A 21,124-nucleotide genomic window follows, 5' to 3' on the forward strand; every position below is an offset into this window, starting at 1 on the left:
TAGTATCTTACATGTGTGATTTAATGAAAGTTAGATTTTTATATCATTTTATTTGAATTTGCCGCGCTGCATTTTCCCTGGCTTTTGGCAGAGTGGGACGCAAGCGTCCCCTATACCATAAGAGTAGCAGGGCAATTTGTGACTGTTGCCATTGTAATCAGTGGCTGTATTGCAGGGGGAGTGGTTTCTCCTCTCCTAGGCAATTAGCCATTTTTAAACTTGTTTTATTTCACTTTATTTAACCAGGTAGGCTAGTTGAGAACAAGCTCTCATTTGCAACTGCGATCTGGCCAAGATAAAGCATAGCAGTTCGACACACACAACAACACAGAGTTACACATGGAATAAACAAAATATACAGTCAATAATACAGTAGAAAAAAAGAAAACAAAAAGTCTATATACAGTGAGTGCAAATGAGGTAAGATATGGGAGTTAAGGCAATAAATAGGCCATGATGGCAAAGTAGTTACAATATAGCAATTAAACACCGGAATGGTAGATGTGCAGAAGATGAATGTGCAAGTAGAGATACTGGGGTGCAAAGGAGCAAGATAAATAAATAAATACAGTATGGGGATGAGGTAGTTGGATGGGCTGTTCACAGATGGGCTTTGTACAGGTGCAGTGATCTGTGAGCTGCTCTCACAGCTGGTGCTTAAAGCTAGTGAGGGAGATGAGTCTCCAGCTTCAGTGATTTTTGCAGTTCGTTCCAGTCATTGGCAGCAGAGAACTGGAAGGAAAGGTGGCCAAAGGAGGAATTGGCTTTGGGGGTGACCAGTATGGAGATACCTGCTGGAGCACGTGCAACGAGTGGGTGCTGCTATGGTGACCAGTGAGCTGAGATAAGGTGGGCTTTACCTGGAGCCAGTGGGTTTGGCGACGAGTATGAAGCGAGGGCCAGCCAACGAGAGCGTATAGGTCGCAGTGGTGGGTAGTATATGGGGCTTTGGTGACAAAACGGATGGCACTGTGATAGACTGCATCCAATTTGGTACCGGCAATAGGTACCGGGAGGTGTGCTCTTTACCTCTACAAGGAGCTGCAGCTCGTTGCAAAATTAAGAGCGTCAACGAAAAAACAAGGATGGTTCTGCCGAGTTGTTCTGCATAGTCTTTTGTAGCTTTGACAACTATGTACTTGTTTTCTATACCTGTTTGCTCCTCTCCATCTAGTCTTTACAGACGCTCCCCACCCCTTGGCTGTAACCCTTCTATTTTAGTGTACCATGGGCACAAAACCACAAAATTCCTGGACTCTGGCAGCGTTTGGAACTATGCTGCCATTTAGTCCCTTGACTTTCTGGCCCTGACGGAGAAATGGATCACCCCAGAGAACACTGTTACTCCAGCTACTCTCTCTTCATCTGACTATGTTTTCTCTCATAGTCCAAGAGCATCTGGTCATCGTGGAGGTGGCACAGGGCTATTAATTTCTCCTAAGTGGGGATTCTCTTTTCTGCCTCACTCACCCTCATTTAAATTCCATGCTGTCACTGTCACTTGTCCATTCCAAGCTTAACATTGTTGTCATCTATCGCTGCCTTTGATTAATTTCTTTCCAACTTCCTTTCCCCTCCTTGCCTCTTTTGAACGGACCCTTTCCCAGTCCCCTCCCACCCTTTCCCAGTCCCCTCCCACCCTTTCCCAGTCCCATCCCACGACTAGAGGCTGTTCGCCTACTAATCTCACTGCAACCAACCTCCAGGTCTCTCTGATCACTACTTTGTTTCTCCCTCTACTCCAACCCTAGCCACAGCCCCTACCCAGATGGTCATGCGCTATCACAATCTTTGCTCTCTCTCTCACTACTCTCTCCTCCTCTGTCCTCTCTTCCTTTAGCTAAATCCTTCTCACCTCCTGTCCCCTGATTCTGCCTCTTCAAACCTCCTCTCCTCCCTTTACGTATCCTATGACTAACGCTGTCCCCTTTCCTCCCAGCTGGCTCGGCCCTTCCCTCCTGCTCCGTGGCTGAGTGACTCATTGCGAGCTTACAGAACAGGGCTGTGGGCAACTGAGCTTAAATGGAGGGAAACAAAACTTCCGGAGGACCTATCATCATTTCACTCCCTCTGTACCTTCTCTTCCTCTGTATCCGCTGCTAAAGCCACTTTCTATAACTCTAAATGTAAAGCTTCTGCTTCTAACCCTAGGAAACTATTTTACACATTTTAATCCCTCAAAAACACCCTCCCTCTCCCTATGTGCTAATGACTTTGTCAACCTCTTTGAAAATAAGGTTGATGACATCCGCTCCTCATTCACTCAGCCGATTGTGTCCAATGGTCCAACTCACACAGAAGTACCCTTCGCCTTGACCTCTTTCTCCCCTCTCTCTTCAGATTAAATCCTTCAACTAGTTAGGTCCGGCAGTCCGACAAGCTTCCCTCTCGACCCCATCCCATCCTCCCTTCTCCAGACCATCTCTGGAGACCTTCTCCCATTCCTCAAATTCATCCCTGACCACTGGCTGCATCCCCTCTGACTTCAAAATGGCCAGAGTCACTCCCCTCAAGAAACCAACACTCGTCCTCTCTGACGTCAAACTACAGACTGGTATCCCTTTATTTTCAACACACTTGAGCGTGCTGTCTCTGGCCAAATCTCTCACTAGCTCTCTCAGAATGATTTTCTTGACCCTAACCAGTCAGGCTTCAAGACAGCTGACTCAATAGAAACGTCTCTTCTCCGTGTCACGGAGGCTCTCTGCACTGCCAAAGCTGACTCTGTCTCCTCTGTTCTCATCCTCCTAGATTTATCCGCTGCCTTCAAAACGGTGAACCATCAGATCCTCCTCTCCACCCTCTCAGGGCTGAGAGGTCTCAGGCTCTGCACACTCTTGGATTGCATCCTACCTGGCAGGCTGCTCCTACCAAGTGACGTCGAGAGGATCTGTGTCTGCGCCACGTAGTCTCACAACTGGTGTCCCCAAACGCTCGGTTCTAGGTCCTCTCCACTTTTCTCTATACACTAAGTCACTTGGCTCCGTCATATCCTCACATGGTCGCTCTTATCATTGCTATACAGATGACACTCAACTTCTTTTCTCCTTCCCCCTTCTGACACCCAGGTGGCGGCACGCATATCTGCGTGTCTGGCAGATATCTCAGCTTGGATGTCGGCCCACCACCTCAAGCGCAACAAGATGAAACTGCTCTTCCACCCGGGGAAAGCTTCCACACTCCAAGTCCTCTCCATCACAGTTGACAACTCCACGGTGTCCCCCTCCCAGAGTGCAAAGAACCTTGGCGTGACCCTGGACAACACCCTGTCGTTCTCTGCAAACATCAATGCAGTGACTCGCTCCTGCTGGTTCATGTTCTTAAACATCCGTAGAGTACGACCCTACCTCACACAGGAAGCGGAGCAGGTCCTTAACCAGGCACTCCTCATCTCCCGTCTGGACTACTGCAACTCGCTGTCGGCTGGGCTCCCCACTTGTGCCATCAAACACCCCCCTTACTAGCGCTGACTTAGCTGATAGAGTAGGTATTTTTCCTCAATAAAGTGATTGTGATGTGTGTGATGTGGTTGTCCCACATATCTATCTTAAGATGAATGCACTAACTGTAACTCACTAAGAGTGTCTGCTAATGTAAATCCCAAACAGTACTCTTCACTGAATATTTGATTGGACAGATTGGGGAATGGTGAAATGCTAATAGACTGCCATTTGAATGTAGAAAGAATATAGGTCAGTAGTTTAGACAGGGCTGTATCTGTAGTTTCTACACTGAGTGTACAAAACATTAAGAATATCTTCCTAATATTGAGTTGCTTACAACCCCCCCACATTTTACCCTCAGAACAGCCTCAATTCGTCAGGGCATGTACTCGAAAGCGTTTCACAGCGATGCTGGCCCATGTTGAGTCCAAAGCTTCCCACAGTTGTGTCAAGTTGGCTGGATGTCCTTTGGGTGGTAGAACATTCTTGATACACACAGGGAACTGTTGAGCGTTGTCTCATCCTGAGCAAGAATAGTAATATGACCAATAAAGTGAAAGTCCCTCACACCAGCAATCAAGCCACACAACCCACAGAGATGCACACCCTACAGTAGATAGTATTCTTAAAGCTGTTTATGACAGCAGCAGCACAAGCAATGGTAGCATCCAGCAGCAGTGTCATGGCAACGGAGCTGGGTTTCACCTCTCCGATTGTGGCGGGGCCTTTGGGGTCAGAAGTCAGTTGCTGTGGGGACTTGGTCTTCTCTTGAATCAACAGTTGCTGTGGGGACTGAGGCCTGTTGGTGGATGGCGGCAGGAGTTTGGGCTGCTGTTGGAGAAGCAGTAGGTAGGACTGATCCTGCTGTTGGAGCTTCTGGGCCATACGCTGCTCCTCCAGCTCCTTCCACTTGTGCTCCTGAGTGCAGGGAGGTGTGGTGGTGCATCATCTAACTTGCCATGGTGTGTGCTGTTCTATTTTAAGGAGTTCTGTAGAATGAGGGCTGGTGTCTTAATGGAAGAAGCTGTATCCATGTAACCAGGAAACTGATTAATGGGTTTGTATTTTCACCGGGGCCCAATTATTCTAAGAGTTTGAATGCTTTGAGAATATTGACTATTCCAGTATAGCCCAAATATTGGTTTAAGATGTAAAGGAAAAATGACTGAGCTAAAAGTTGATGATGAGTAAGAAGACATGGTGGGGGACAGTAAGACCGTGTAACAGAATCAATGACACACAATGGTGGTGTGGAAGGATGTGAGTGATCATATCCTCACATTATCTAATGTCCTCTTCTCAAACCCCTGGAGGAACATAGGCCTTCAACAACACACACAACATAAACACGTTGCCACGCAGATCCGCTAACACACCGTCTCAGCAGAATTAGGAACATTGGGAAAGAAACAATGAAACCCCTCTCTTCCTGTAGATAGGACACATCCTGGTGACATCATCACTTAAGAACTGTAATAAACACTGACTTCCACAACTTGGCCCAGAGAATTCATAACCTCCAAGCTCAATAGTTAGCTCCCTACAGATCTGCCATACTGTGACATACTCTAACCAGATTTTCTTGAGACAGTTAGAGTAGTGGGACTTCAATAAATCTAAAACTTGCTAGCCATTCTCCAACAACCTACTACAGAGCGAAACGCATAAATTACAATCCAATGACTTAGAAGGCTAGAAGAACAGATGGATAATGGAAGATATCTAGATGGATAGAAGTAGATAGATAGGCTTACAGAGTTTGGTCTCACCAGCTGCATGGCCTGTTCGTGGAGAAGCTGCTGCTGCAGGATCTCCAGGTGCCTCTGCTCCTCCTCCAACTGTCGACGGATGTACTCCTGACAATAAAAACACACACACAGACACACAGGTCATCAAGTGTCAGGGAAGACTACATGTACTATGAAGGAGAGTGTTGTCAATGGAGAGTTCTCCTACCTGCTCGCGGTCAGCCCTCCTCTTCTCCTCCTCTGCCCTCCTGCGCTCCTCCTCCTCTTTACGCCGGCGTTCAACCTCCTCCATGCGCCTCTTGTCATCCTGCTCGCGGCGGCGCTGTTCACGCTCCTGCTGCCTCCTCATCTCCCGCTCGCGACGCTGTTGCTATGGACAGCCACAGGGGGCAACAGAGAGCAGGTATCAGGAGCACTGACATCACTATCAGTTAACACACAGAGCTAGTTAGCGGTCTTGTTTATGGTCACCATATCTGGCCATTATGAGATAAGCTAGCCATTTCTTGTTGTGCTGGTCTTGCTTCCCAGGGTTCACAGTTGGTTAACTACGCTATGGAGGTGCCAAGTTTTACCTGTAGGCTTATCATCACTATATTAAATGACAGTATGGCTGGCAGTCTCTTAAAAATTGGCTCATTAGCATTGATTTATTAAATCATCTCTATAAGTACAGTAAGTAGCTCTACGCCAGTAGAGTAAGACCTGCAGGACACTGTGTGTGTGGTCCCTAGTTTTATTAAGTACACTATGGTGGTCCCTGGCTGCATCATGAAGTAGCATGTCTCCATTTTTAACCTTTCAACTTGCAGATGGGGATATCTAAAACAGGAGCACACATTCTCATGCCCCTTAGTCAACTAGCCCAAGAGGATTCCCTGAACCTACAGTATAATTCAGAAATGCATTTGCTCATTAATCATAAGAAAGCTTGAGGCTGTCAAGTTGTATGTGAAACTGTATGGGAAAATGTGTGATTTTGACCTACTGTACATGGAAGGATATATTTTCTGACTCCATTTTACAGGTTGTGTGTCTTTTAAAGAGGTTCCAAGCTGAGACATTAGACATGGTAATATCATGGGGACTACTGCATTTAGGGCATAGGTCAGAGAATTGACTAAAACAACAGACAAGCAGAAGCTTTCTCCCTCCAGCATGTTCTAAAGTCTCTCTGGCCCGGGTCTCCCAGAGAGGCTAAGATAGAGACAGAGCTCTCTGGTCTTCCTCTGGAAGAGATAAAGGCCAATTAGGGAACACAACCCAGAGGCTGTACACAAACACACTAATCACTACTGAAAACACAACACAGAGGAGGGAAACGTCTGTGGGGAGTGTGTTGACTGTTCTAGCACGGTCACAAACATGTTATGGATACATGAACAATTTATGGGTGCAGCCTGCAAAGTAAAAGGAACAAACACACACACACACCATTAAATGTAATGAAACAGCGGGGAGCAGGTCTCGAACCCTCAACCTTCGAACCCGAGGTCCGGCGCGCTATCGACTGTGCCGCAAAAGCATGCTCGTGCGGCAGGGTCGATTTCCACGCTTATAAACCCAGGGTCGCTACACTACTCCCTCCTTTCAAAGAGCGCATCCTCGCGATAGCTTGCAACTCTACGTCTTACAGGAACGCGCTCACCGGCCAAGCACACGCACTGTCGTGGATGCGAGGTCCGATCCCACTTCTGACACCAATGTAATGAAACAGCGGGGAGCAGGTCTCGAACCCTCGACCTTCGAACCCGAGGTCCGGCGCGCTGTCGACTGTGCCGCAAAAGCATGCTCGTGCGGCAGGGTCGATTTCCGCGCTTATAAACCCAGGGTCGCTACATAAACAGGGTGGAAGAACACACACATACACAAACTTAGACACACACAGACACACTCGCTCTCTCTCATACCTCCTCCAGCCTCCTCCTTTGCTCTTTCTGCTGCTCGATGCGTTTCTGCCTCTCTGCCAGTAGTTGGCGCTTGTACTCCTCCTGCTCCCGGAGCTGCTGCTCCTGCAAGAGCTGCTGTCTGCGCAGGGCCTCCGAGCGCTCCTTGTTCTCCTGCTGCAGACGGATGAAGTCCCTACGCAGGGTTGATTCCCCTGGCTGGTTCACTATAGAGCTACGGGACAAAGAGATATGTTAATATGGAGCGCTATGGACTGAAAAGACATGTTAGCTAACGCATTTGCTATTAGTATGTTGGCTAGTTTTTTGGATTGATCCATGTGGGTTAGTTACCTGGGCTCCCCCTCCTGCTCCTGAGCTTCCTCCTCTTCTTCTTCACTCCCACTGTACTCATACTCTGTATCATCTAGAGAAGAGAGGAAAGGGTGAGAATGTTTCAAATGTCTTCTGGAGATGTCTTAGAGAAGACTAGTAGTGTGTGTGTGTGTATTAGTATGTCTAAGACTCGCCCTTCTCCCCTCTCTTCTTCTTGGTGCGGTCGATGTGGTCTTTGAGCTGGATGCGGACCTGCCTCTCATTGGGCTGGTCCCTGATGAAGGGGTGTTTCAGCAGCTGGTCGGTGGGGGGGCGCTGGGTATAGTTCTTCACCAGGGAACCTTCAATGAAGCTGCAAAACTTCTTAGACCTGAGGAGAGGAGAGAAGCCATTTGTTACTTTTATGAGCCTATCTACCAGGCAATATCAGATGAGCTATGAAAGAGTTTGGTGGTTTAAATGTCTGAAATCACAAGGGCATAGATTAGTTACATACCATTTCTTTGACTTGAGTCGAGGAGGAGGGTTTCTGGGGATGAGGAAGAGCGCTCTCATTGGATGCATATCGCACAGTGCTGGAAGACAAGACAAAACAAACACCAACCATTTCAACCAGGTTAGCTCGCTGGAAAAAAATAGTGCTGTAGAAGTCCAATAGTAATGTTTGGGGGGATTTTTCATTTAACTAGGCAAGCCAGTTAAGAACAAATTCTTATTTTCAATGACTCCCCCTGGACGACACTGGGCCGATTGTGCGCCGCCCTATGTGTGGTAATAGAGTGGCTGTACTTACGAGGAGCTCCCTCAGCCATCTCTATAGCTGTGATTCCAGTGGACCACAAGTCACTCTGCAGGAGAAAACACACTATGAGAGATATGGACACAGCTACCATTGTGTGTGTGGGTGTGGGTATATGAATATATACGTGCATGCATCTATATAGGATGGTAATTACCACCCTCTCTGGTCATGACAACATCTACCCCAACCTGCTACTGTACTGTCTGTACTGTCCCATCAGCCTACACAGCCACATACAATGGCACAAACGCAAGCAGCTATCATTCAACTAACTTTACATACAACTGGACACTGACAGCCATTAGCAGATAGTGGCATGGTGTTATTGAGTGCATCTTACTCTGTAGTCGTAGGTGGCGTCTGGGTTCTCGTCGCAGGCAATGACCTCCGGCGCCATCCAATAGGGTGTCCCGATGAAGGTGTTCCTCCGGCCCACTGTCCGGTCCAGCTGGGCGCTCACACCAAAGTCCACTGGAGGAGGGGGAGAAGACCAGTCAGAACCAGTTGAAACTAGTTCCGTCCCATGTATCATGTTTCAAACCAGCCTCAGTTTGAATCAGACTCATTTGAACCAGTTTAAACCATTCTAGCCTCTTGCATCAAATCATCTCAAACCAGTTGAAACCAGTGAACTCACCCAGTTTGACCTCAGCGTTCTCAGTCAGCAGCACGTTCTGGCCCTTGATGTCACGGTGGATCACATGGTGGGCGTGCAGGTGAGCCAACCCCTGATGAGAAACACAGACCATCATGAGACCACAGATACCAGCATGCAACAGCAAGGGGAACGTGTAGGAAGTAAAAGTAGACTCACCCTGAGGATCTCACGGGAGATGTAGGCGATCCAGTCCTCCTTCAGTGTGTTGCCCTTGGTGTTCTTCACCAGGTCTGTGATAGAGCCTGCACCACAGAACTCCATCACCAGCTAGAGACCAATAGAGAGGGAGCGAGTTAGTCATGTACACATATGCGTGTCGCGCACACACACACACACACACACACTATGCAGCCATAACAGTGTAGATGTAAAAGGTTAGAGACACAGCTGTGAAAACAACAGTCGTGGTACCAGTGGTGGAAAAAGTACCCAATTGTCATACTTGAGTAAAAGTAAAGATACCTTAATAGAAAATGACTCAAGTAAAAGTGAAAGTCACCCAGTAAAATACTACTTGAGTAAAAGTCTAAAAGTATTTGGTGTTAAATATACTTAAGTATCATAAAGTAAAAGTATGAATATTTTACAATTCCTTATATTAAGCAAACCAGGCGGCACAATTTTCTTGTTTTTGTTATTTGCAGATAGCCAGGTGCACACTCCATCACTCAAACATAATTTACTCACTCAAACATAATTTACAAACAAAGCATATGTATTTAGTGAGTCCGTCAGATCAGAGGCAGTAGAGATGACCAGGGATGCTCTCTGTTTAGTGAGTCCGTCAGATCAGAGGCAGTAGGGACCAGGGATGCTCTCTTGATAAGTGTGTGAATTGAACAATTTTCCTGTCCTGATAAGCATTCAAAATGTAATGAGTACTTTTGGGTGTCAGGGAAAATGTATGAAGGAAAAGTACATCATTTTTTAAAAGAATGTAGTGAAGTAAAAATTGTCAAAAATATAAATAGTAAAGTAAAAAAATGTTTTTATACAAATAAAACTACTTAACTACTTTTAAGTATTTTTACTTAAGTCATTTACACCACTGCATGGTACTTGAGTCTAGCGAGAGAACCCCTCACTCCCTTTCCCTCCCTCTCTTTCTAAGTAAAGCAGAGATGGATGGCAATAAACTGGGAGTAACCCTGTCCTGGAGAAACCTATAGTTAAATCCCTCTCTCTCGCTCCATCCCTCCTCCTTCCCCTATCTTGCTGGTCGCTTGTTCTCCGCAGCACCTCTATCTCTGAGAGATAAAAAGCCCAGAGTCTGAAAGGGACCATTAAAGGTAACACTAGCAGGCAAACACACAGGGATTGACCGGAGAATGAGGGAGGGAGGGAGGGGAGAGATATTGTTGACCCAGAGAGAAAGGAGGAGAGGAAGGGGGAGTTCAAACCACCCAGCCTTTAGGGAAGACTGTTCATTTTTTAAATTGAACCTTGATTTAACGAGGCAAGTCAGTTAAGAACAAATTCTTATTTACAATGACGGCCTACCAAAAGGCCTCCTGCGGGGACGGGGATAAAAAAATATATATAGGACAAAACACACGTCACGACAAGAGAGACACCGCAACATTACATACAGAGAGACCTAAGACGACAACATAGCAAGGCAGAAACACATGACAACACAACATGGTAGCAACACAAAACATGGCAGAAACATTATTGGGCACAGACAACAGCACAAAGGGCAAGAAGGCAGATACAACAATACATCACGCAAAGCAGACAACTGTCAGTTAGTCCATGTTTGAGTCTTTGAATGAGATAGAGATAAAACTGTCCAGTTTGAGTGTTTGTTGCATCTCGTTGGAGGTGGAGGGAAGGGTGGTTTGAAGGGGAGATATCTGTAGCCACTCATTCATAGATGGTTGTAGTGAGGAGGACTCTGGATGGCGAGGTAGGTTGAGTGAGGATGGTACCTCCTATTGAACCTAACTAGCAATATCATCCTATGACACCGTTATGAAGGCCTTATGCTGGAGGTGTCCAAGTAGTTCAGGCTTGAGTTTTAGGTAGATGTATTTGGGACTGAGGGATAGACTAGGTAAATACACACTCACCCATAGCTGGTCGTCATGTCCTGGTGGGCTCTTCTTGATGAAGGCTCCGTAATAGGTGGCTATGTTTCTGTGGTGGGAGTACTTCTTCAGCATATTAATCTCCAGTTTAATCTCCTCTTCTTCATCCTAGACTCACACACACAGAGAGTGAGAGAGAGAGAAAAAGAGAGAGCGAGAGAGAGAAAGAGCATTAATAGAGCTAATAAATTCCCATTGCCCTGGAGGGGGGGGGTAATTTTATGAAGTAATGGAGCGAATCATAACAAACAAAACAAATATTCATTGTTCTATTTGTCCTGGCCAGGGAACACGTCCTAGAGACATGTGAACTGATAACAGTCTCATCTGAGAGCCCCCGGTGGCAAACCAACCAACCACACACACACCCTAACGAGCTCTTCGTTTTGTGTATGATGGTCGATGAACTGACACTCCATAGGTTGTTTACCCCTCATGAAATTTCCAGAGGGGAAGTTTGTTGTAATCATGACGACAATAACAGAAACAGACTGCTATTTATTCAACCAAATTGAGCCTGGTAAATACCACCATTTATTGACGAGCATTGAAGTGAAAATGGCACGTTCTATATCGTAAATGATAATGGAGCCAAATAAACCAATATTATCACACAGGCGCGCACACACACAGTGTATGATTCACTCATAAACCATTCTGGCTGGTAAAGCATTGATTTATCAGTGGTAAAACATTGATTTAGCGTCACTTTGTATAACGCTCCCTCAACATGTGGTCTTCCTGTTGCTGGGATGACCTGTCTTTTTTTTTTACTCATCGTCTTATTAATGAAGCCGGTGACTTATGTGGTACTCCCTGATCATATTCTAGTCCTGTACCTTGGCATCGACTTCATTGGACCACTTCTGTATTGAGCGCGTCACTGGTACTTCCAGTTAGAGTTTTTGCTTGTAAGCAGGAATGAGGGAGGACAGAGGTCGTTACGGTCAGATTTGAAAAATGGAGGGCGAGGTTTGTAGGCGTCTCTGTGTGTGGAGTAAAGGTAGGTGGTCTAGATTTTTGTAGCCTCCACTTGCTTAGCTGACATTTCTGGTAGATTTAAGTTTTCCTGCATTAAAATCGCCGGCCACTAGGAGTGCCGCCTCTGGATGAGCATTCTTGTTGTTGTTGCTTATACAACTTGTTGAGTGTGGTCTTGGTGCCAGCATCGGTTTGTGGCGGTAAATAGACAGCTATGGAAAACATAGATGAAAACTCCCTCGGTAAATAATATGGTCCATAGCTTATCATAAGGTATTCTAACTCAGGGCAGGCAAAACCTTGAGACTTCCTTAATATTAGAGATTGCGCAACAGCTGATGTTAACAATAAGACACACATCCACTGAGCTTAACCGACGCTGCCATTCTGTCCTGCCATAGAAAAACCAGCTAGAATATTATCCGTGTCCTTGTTTAACCTAGTTTCTGAGAAACATAGGATATTACAGTTTTTCAGGTCCCGTTAATAGGATAGTTTCAAACGGAGCTCATCCAGTTTGTTCTCCAGTGATTGTTGTACATTCGCCAATAGAACAGAGGGTAGAGGCAGATTATTTACTTTCCGCCGTAGCTTCATTAGGGTGCACGCGCATCGGCCTCTATATCGCTGTCTCTTTCTCTTCCGGATCAGGGCCAGGTTTCGGTCATAGGAAATGTAGGAGGAGATGTATGTACAAAAAAAGTTGAGCTCACAAAATTGCAGAATTGGTCAGGAGCACGTGAAACATCCGCTATGCATTTCAGTGCCATTCTTCTCTCAGTCTGCACTTTCCATAACCTCATATTTTCATCACCACATCTTCTATCCCCCAGTTCTCTCATAGTCCGGATGCCATTTTCACAACTCTAAATCATGTGTAGGAAGTGAGATAATGATGGTGGGAGGTGTTAACAAGGGTGGCCATCTTACAGATAGTATCACACACAGTGGAAAGAATAAGGGGGATGGGTCACCCTTTTTAATACCTCCCACCATCATTATCTCACTTTCTACAATAAAGATATTCAGCTAAGAGAGTGAGCCAAGACAGTGAGAAGAGATGAGTTGAGAGAGACAGTGCATGAGAGAGAGAAAGAAGAGAGAGCCAACAAGAGGGAGAGAGGAAAGATGGAGACTGTTTGAATCAGGGCTTTTGCTAATAACTTCGGACTCCTATTGAATCCCAGGGAATTAGCCTCCAAAAGCAGCCTCTCTGCTAGGTTAGCTTGAGGAGCAGGACTCTAGATACTACAGTCCTCTGCTCTAGTACACCTAATGTGATTAGAGGTTATAGAGTCAAAGAGGCAGGGAGAGGAGTGATAGGGAGAGAAAGAGCAAAAGGAAGGGAGAGAAGAGAGATGGGTAGTGATGGGAAGAGAGCAAGACAGAGAGAGGAGGAGCAAGACAGAGAGAGGAGGAGAGCAAGACAGAGAGAGGAGGAGCAAGACAGAGAGAGGAGGAGCAAGACAGAGAGAGGAGGAGCAAGACAGAGAGAGGAGGAGCAAGACAGAGAGAGGAGGAGCAAGAAAGAGAGAGGAGGAGCAAGACAGAGAGAGGAGGAGCAAGACAGAGAGAGGAGGAGCAAGAAAGAGAGAGGAGGAGCCAGAAAGAGGGCGGGAAAGCGAGCAATAGAAAAGGGGAGAGCAAGAGAGAGAAAGGAGACAGCAGGCAGGAGAGGTGATGAGAGACGGGTGGCTGAGCGACTTAAAACCCTCCCATAATCCCACTGCACTTCAAATGAACCTTCTGAGAGGAGGAAAGAAAAACAAACTCTCTCTCTTTCTCTCTCTTCCACTCTTCTCTATTTCTCCCTCCCTCCCTCTATGCTGTATGTAGGACAGGAAGTGGTATCTGGGTCAGAGCACATATGCTGAAATGAGCCTGTAGAGTAGAGTGAAGCTAAAACTATACTGGAGCTGTCTGTAGCTCTACTGTAATATGTTATATTCACAGGAACACACGGAACACACATACATGGTAGGGAGCTCGGGCAGAAGATCTGGGTTTACAATACAAGGATATGTTCTCATCTTAGGCATAGACCCTATAACTGGTGTGCACCACCACTACACATACATCAATGATGCTACCTGGCTCTCTGCTTCTCAAGTAGTACTATACCATTGCATACACAGTTAAATAGTACTGGGCAATTCCACTGTAACGGAAAAATGAATGCCAAACAAAAAAACATTGATTTCAAGTTTAACAAACCAACTATATGCACAATGACTTTGAACAATTTACAAAGTAAATTAAAAAAATACATATTTACTGGAAAAACTCTGCAGATGCAGTAAAATCTCCCTCCGTTCTATTCTGTTACCAAACATTGTATCTGCACAGTTCTTCCTGTAAACGTGGAAATTGTTAAACGATGCCTTTTTACAAAGAGGTGTATGGTATGTTTGTTTGTTTGTTTTTTAGGAATACATTTTCAAGTGAAAAATCTGGGTCACTGTTTCCATGCTCTACAAACAGATGTTTTCTGCTGACCAGGAGTTCCTGGATGACGCATATCATATGTACTGGATCCTGTAAATCCACTAGACTAGCCTATCCCCCTGCAGGACAACGATAGAAGATCAAGATTTTCAAAAATAAACATGCTACCACAACCCAACTAATTCCCTCTCTTGGCAAACGCCCAAACCCCAACTGAAGTGTTTATTTTACAAAACAGCTGAACAGGGAGAAAATTACCCCTTTCGAAAACTCTTCACAGAAAAGAGTTGATATGTGAAAGATCTGTAATAAGTGTAGATCACCAGTAGGACTGTATAAATACAAGCCACACGCCAATACTCAGACAGTCTGGCAAACAGAATCCATCTCTCATTCTCTGTCCTCCTACTCACTCCATCCATCCTTCTCCCTGTCCTAATCGTTTTTTTATTTTGCGTTATTGACATGAGAAATAAAAGGATGGTGCTTGGATGTTTTTTTTTCTCAATCAGTAACAGGGTAGGAATATGCTTTGTCATGTAGGCAAATACTCTCTGTAACATTTGCCTAGTGACAATAGTCTGAGTCTGTCTTTCTGTTCACACTTAGTATACACGCACGCAAACACACACACAAACTTCTTACATGCAGTATGCCAAGATAAGAGGAGTGTGTAACGCAAATAGCAATGACACACCAGTTTTTCTTCAACAAGGAGGGTAAGAAACTGCTGAGTCACATCCAGTGTGTATTACTGTATTGAGCTCAGATTCTTGACACCACCTTCACTCTCACTGTAGGAGCTGTTTTGGCCCGTTTATGTGGCATTTCATGTGTTGTATACACAGTACCAGTCAAAAGTTTGGACACACCTACTCATACTTTATTGTTTTACTATTTTCCACATTGTAGAATAATAATAGAATAATAGTAAAGACATCAAAACTATGAAATAACACATATCATGTAGTAACCAAAAAAGTTAAATGAATCAAAATATAGATGTTTTTTACCCCCTTTTCTCCCCAATTTCGTGGTATCCAATTGTTAGTAGTTACAATCTTGTCTCATTGCTACAACTCCCGTACGGGCTCGGGAGAGACAAAGGTCGAAAGCCATGCGTCCTCCGAAACACAACCCAACCAAGCCGCACTGATTCTTAACACAGCGCGCATCCAACCCGGAAGCCATCCGCACCAATGTGTCGGAGGAAACACCGTGCACCTGGAGACCTGGTTAGCGTGCACTGCGCCCGGCCCGCCACAGGAGTCGCTAGTGCGCGATTAGACAAGGATATCCCTACCGGCAAAACACTGCCTAACCCGGAAGACGCTATACCAATTGTGCGTCGCCCCACAACCTCCCGGTCACGGCCGGCTGCGAAAGAGCCTGGGCAAGAACCCAGAGTATCTGGTGGCACAGCTAGCACTGTGATGCAGTACCCTAGACCACTGCGCCACCCGGGAGGCCCATGAAAATATATTTTATATTCTTCAAAGTAGCCTACCTTTGCCTTGATGACAGCTTGCACTCTCTTTGCATTCTCTTAACCAGCTTCATGAGGAATGCTTTTCTAACAGTCATAAAGTAGTTCCCACATATCATGAGCACTTGTTGGCTGTTTTTCCTTCCCTCTGCGGTCCAACTCATCCAAAACCATCCCAATTGGGTTGAGGTCGGGTGATTGTGGAGGCCAGGTCATCTGATGCAGAACTCTCATCATTCTCCTTGGTCAAATAGCTCTTACACATCCTGGAGGTGTGTTTAGTGTCATTTTCCTGTGGAAAAACAAATGATAGTGGGACTAAGCGCAAACCAGATGGGATGGCATATCGCTGCGGAATGCTGTGGTAGCCATGCTGGTTAAGTGTGACTTCAATTCTAAAAAAATCACAGACAGTGTCGTCACCAGCAAAGCACCTCCACACCATCACACCTCCTCCCCCATGCTTCACGGTGGGAACCACACATGGAGATCATCTGTTCACCTACTCTGCGTCTCACAAAGACATGGTGGTTGGAACCAAAAATCTCAGATTTGGACTCAAAGGACATATTTCCACTGGTCTAATGTACATTGCTCGTGTTTCTTGTTCCAAGCAAGTGTCTTCTTATTATTGGTGTCCTTTACTAGTGGTTTCTTTGCAGCAATTTGACCATGAACGCCTGATTCACGCAGTCTCCTCTGAACAGTTGATGTTGCAATGTGTCTGTTACTTGAACTCTGTGAAGCATTTATTTGGGCTGCAATTGGAGGTGCAGTTAACTCTAATGAACTTATCCTCTGCAGCAGAGGTAACTCTGTGTCTTCCTTTCCTGTGGCAGTCCTCATGAGACCAGGTTTCATCATAGCGCTTAATGTTTTTTGCGACTGCACTTGACATTTTCCATATTGACTGACCTTCATGTCTTAAACTATTGATGGACTGTCATTTCTCTTAGCTTATTTGAACTGTTCTTGCCATAATATGGACTTGGTCTTTTACCAAATAGGGCCATCTTCTGTATACCACCCCTACCTTGTCACAACACAACTGATTGGCTCAAACACATTAAGAAGTAAAGAAATTCCCCAAATTTACTTTTAACAAGGCACACCTGTTCATTGAAATGCATTCCAGGTGACTACCTCGTGAAACTGGTTGAGAGAATGCCAAGAGTGTGCAAAGCTGCCATCAAGGCAAAGGGTGACTACTTTGAAGAATCTCAAATAGAAAATATATTTAGATTTGTTTAACACTTTTTTGGTTACTACATGATTCCATATGTGTTATTTCATCGTGTTGATGTCTTCACTATTATTCTATATGTCGATAATAGTAAAAATACAGAAAAGGCCAGGAATGAGTAGGTATGTCCAAACCTTTGACTGGTATTGTATGTGGTCTGTCAAGAGTTATTTCTACTTGTTTTGTACACTAGGGGGCACTATATGTTGGGGTCATGGGTCACTGGTCACGTATATGGGTCTTTCTATAAATAATGGGGCCAATGTGTGACATTGGGATAAACATTTCAAAATGGTTTGAAACAAAAAATAAAAAAGATTTTTATGCAGTTCCACATGTGTACTTAGAGGAAATTGTCCCATAACTCCACCTATACAACAACATAGACCTAGGACTATACATTATTTAAGCAGGGTTCATATAGACATTGGCAAGTCAAATTCTAGGACATTCAGGGACTTTTTCATGCACTTAATTGTTATTTTCACTGACCTCAATGTTATACAACTGTATCATTTACATATGGCCAAAAAACATGCAATTAAAGAAAAAATACCACTTTAAGAATAATGCATTTTTTAGGCTTTGCCAATGCATTGATATGCAAAGTATTACATAAAAAAATATGTGAGAACAATATGGACATTGCCTGACTAAATAGATTGAATGTATGCATGGCGATTTTTCTGTAGCCCAGTTGCCGACGCAGGTACACATAATAAACCCATGAATAGTGGTAGCATTAATCTCACTATTTGAATCTCACCATTGTTGTTTTTATATTGAGAAAGTGTCCAAAAACCAGGTTCCTTTTTTAATGAAAGGATTTGAATGGTAAAGCCAAGTTGAAGCAAGCAGATGTCATCCTCATAATAAACGCACATGATTTAACCGAAACAGAGTACTGCAACACGCTTGAAGCCGCAGGAAACAATCGAAAGTGGCCACATCTCTCACAAAAACTGACACAAAATGTAATCACGGATAGTTATAAAGGGAGCAGGAGGACTTTTCATGCACCAAATTGAGGAAATGTCAAATGTTCAAGGTAGGCCTATTCCAGTACTTTCTGAGCTCCAAATTCAAGTTCAAGTGTCATTCGGAAAATTCTGTCCAACAGCTAGATCCAGGATTTTTACAGGGTTCAAGTTGAATGTCTAATTTAACTGATTAATGCTTAATATACGATATAACGACAACTTACACTGCCATTCATGCAAGGACAGAAAATGCATATTTGTCACACGATTGTTGGACAAATCCAGACACCAACCATAATAAACAGGTTAAACATAGGTTTTAAATCAACTCGTGAAATGTATTGAATATAGCTATGAAGCCCCCCCTTATCTTAATGTAATGACATGGGAAAAAAATAGCTGATTATTATCAATGACTTATCAACAGCTGTAAAAAGTTGTCCAGTGTAGCAAATCCTCACGGGTACCCTAGTTTGTAGCAAGACCCATATAGGTAGCAGAGGAAGGGCTTTTTTTACCAATGCGAATGGTTCTTTCTGTTGCCTGTGGCTTTTCAAAAGGATCACACACACACACACACACACCCCTAAAGGATGTCACGCTGCTTGCTTATCAAGTACCACTTCCTCCCGATTCAGTCCATACCTGGCACGAACTCCAGACCTCTGTCTTGCTAGCAGAAGTGACCAATCTCCTGAAGTGTCTTACCAGTCAGCACCACATGAAAAGCTAGCGATTCACTCCATCCAGCTCCAAACACAAACTCAGCTTTGTGGCATGAAGAGGAAAAATACTACGGAGGTTGAAGCCCTACATTCCTATAAGCCTGATATTATAGCTATTTTAGGAGGGAAAATATTGACTAGGGGAATTGAGGAAAGGAGAGAGAGCAAGGGGGCGGTGGAGGTTAATCTTGGCAACTACTACTATCCAGCTATTTGTGTTTTGGTTATATTTAAGACATATCTAGGGCATCAGATGCAATAAAATCGACTTGGGGTATGTCACAAATCTACATGGGCTATAATGTGGGTGGCTATAGAGTATCAAACAATGATCAAACATAGCTGGAACCGTGAGTCAAGTACTATTCTGTGATCCCAGCTTCTTCTTTGGTCTTGAAACCAGGTCTGACATGAGTAAAATTACATCCATCTGGTTCTTAAAAAGGAAATGTTCCTCTGAGGAGCCTATTGGAGGGAATATAAAGTCTAGAATAAGTCCAAGGAAGGATTAGACAGTGATGTCCTAAATCACTGGATTATTCAGGAAGTAGTAGCATATGAGCACTGGGGAACCAACATGGAACTCCTAATGAATGGAAGTGAATATGTGGGAGACAAAGGACTACCAAGTAAAGGTGTGGAGACTGCCAAGTGAAACTGTCAGTCTAACCAGCGCTCTGTTATATCACACACAAAACTCTCCCAATCGAGCGAAGGCTTACCTCTGTGACATCCATGACCTTGATGGCCGCCAGTTGTCCTGTCTTGACATGTCGGCCCTGCAGAGAGAGACAGAGAAAGAGACACAAAGACAGAGAGAGAGACCGGGAGAGAGACAGAGAGAGATGAGTGAACAACATTTCAGCCCTGATATGCAAAGTATCCAAGTGACGTAGTTTCAGTCAGAAAGAGCTTGAGCGCATTCCTAACCATGACTGGAGACTACACATGACAATCATGGAAACTATAACGGCAGATATCAGGTACGTAAGTAACAACCCTGTCCATCTTTACGACCTTTAGTTACCTCCAGAATGTAAATCATTCTAACCATTGCAATCTTCAATTACATAATATTTTCTGTTAATAGAGGAAGTAGTGGAATAGTAAGGGAGGGGGTTAATGAGGGGGTCACAGGGCTTTGCTGGACTGACTGGGAGCACAAGCAGACAAGAAGGATGACTAGAGCAAAGAAAGACATGGGTTCACAACCTTAATAAAAAACCTGCTTGCAAATCAGAATCAAATGCTGAACAGAATACAGTAAGCTAGATATAAGAGAGAGAGATGGAGAATGAAAAGACAGAGAATCCCAGAGTCATGACAGTTGTATGGGCATATGTCAGTGCTGAGTTTGGGTGTCTGTTTCCCAGCGCCAGTCTGCTTAGTCTTTTCAGTGCCCTGCATGGAACAGTCACCATGACAACGTGTCCTACCACGTTTTTAACGATAGGGATGAGAGAAGGCTGAAGGAAAGAAGAAGAGGAGTGACAGGTCTAGTGTGTGTGTCCCTATCCTCAGCACTTGGCAACCCTGCCAAGTGCTGAGTATTTAAAATTACTCAGGCACTGACAAAGACACCCCACTGAGGGCAGGGAACTCAACCAGGCAGCAGCAACATAGGACCGCACAACACCCCAAGAGGACACTGCCAGCTACCAGACAGACTTTAACACTCCACCCTTGGCTGCCCAGGGATACACCAGACCAGAAATCTCAGTAAGGCCCCATAAATGAACTGCACACTCACAAACCCTCACAACCCCCAATCAAACAGAACTGGACTGCCTATTTGCCTGTTTAATGCCAGGCAGGGCGTAGGGCAGCTGTGGTCCTGAGGGATTCTGTCTGGGAGAGGGGGTAATCTAATCTGGTGATCTGTCTAATGACTGTGGGGATTAAAGAATGTCTCACCAGTCCACATTCACACACAAACACACATAGGTACAACACAAGAGCAGCCTGTAAGCATAACAGGAAAAGTCCCATCACAGTTACATAGCGGTACCTAGATAAAACTAAATTGCAGGTTTATAATTCCTATACTATTCATATGATGTTCATGCCTTGAAATGGTCTTTCAACAATAATGCAGAATGGTCATCTAACAGCAATGTTATTACCTTGATGAAACCATCACAGTTAGGGATGCACAATATATCGGCCGATATTAGCTAAAAATGCCAACATTGGTATCGGCCAGAAGTCTAGTTTAACGTTGATGTGCAAAACCAATGTCAAAGCTGACGTGCATACCTATATAACATAGGTACATGACGTAATGACGCCACGTAAAATGTT

At 44.7% G+C, this 21,124-nt stretch overlaps 1 protein-coding gene across 15 annotated transcripts in view; it reads right to left on the bottom strand.

The window, feature by feature from the left end:
• Window positions 1-21,124, bottom strand: part of LOC109868418 (mitogen-activated protein kinase kinase kinase kinase 4) — a 97,856-nt gene that overhangs the window by 27,226 nt on the left and 49,506 nt on the right. For 13 of the 15 annotated variants that reach the window (XR_004204260.1, XM_031798004.1, XM_031798014.1 and 10 more), the window contains exons 3-14: window positions 19,546-19,602; window positions 10,946-11,071; window positions 9,030-9,140; window positions 8,853-8,943; window positions 8,556-8,686; window positions 8,207-8,261; window positions 7,910-7,988; window positions 7,608-7,783; window positions 7,432-7,504; window positions 7,102-7,312; window positions 5,400-5,561; window positions 5,198-5,299 (exon numbers count right to left, since the gene is read on the bottom strand). Coding sequence is in view for 13 of the 15 variants with exons in the window: in XM_031798004.1 (XP_031653864.1) it covers window positions 5,198-5,299; window positions 5,400-5,561; window positions 7,102-7,312; window positions 7,432-7,504; window positions 7,608-7,783; window positions 7,910-7,988; window positions 8,207-8,261; window positions 8,556-8,686; window positions 8,853-8,943; window positions 9,030-9,140; window positions 10,946-11,071; window positions 19,546-19,602 (1,374 nt within the window). In the remaining 2 variants the exon portion in view is untranslated. The remainder of the gene's footprint in view (window positions 1-5,197; window positions 5,300-5,399; window positions 5,562-7,101; window positions 7,313-7,431; window positions 7,505-7,607; window positions 7,784-7,909; window positions 7,989-8,206; window positions 8,262-8,555; window positions 8,687-8,852; window positions 8,944-9,029; window positions 9,141-10,945; window positions 11,072-19,545; window positions 19,603-21,124) is intronic. The other 2 variants (XR_004204259.1, XM_031797997.1) reach the window with 1 other exon arrangement.

The sequence above is a fragment of the Oncorhynchus kisutch genome, linkage group LG2 (assembly GCF_002021735.2).
Source record: "Oncorhynchus kisutch isolate 150728-3 linkage group LG2, Okis_V2, whole genome shotgun sequence".
NCBI lineage: Eukaryota > Metazoa > Chordata > Actinopteri > Salmoniformes > Salmonidae > Oncorhynchus > Oncorhynchus kisutch.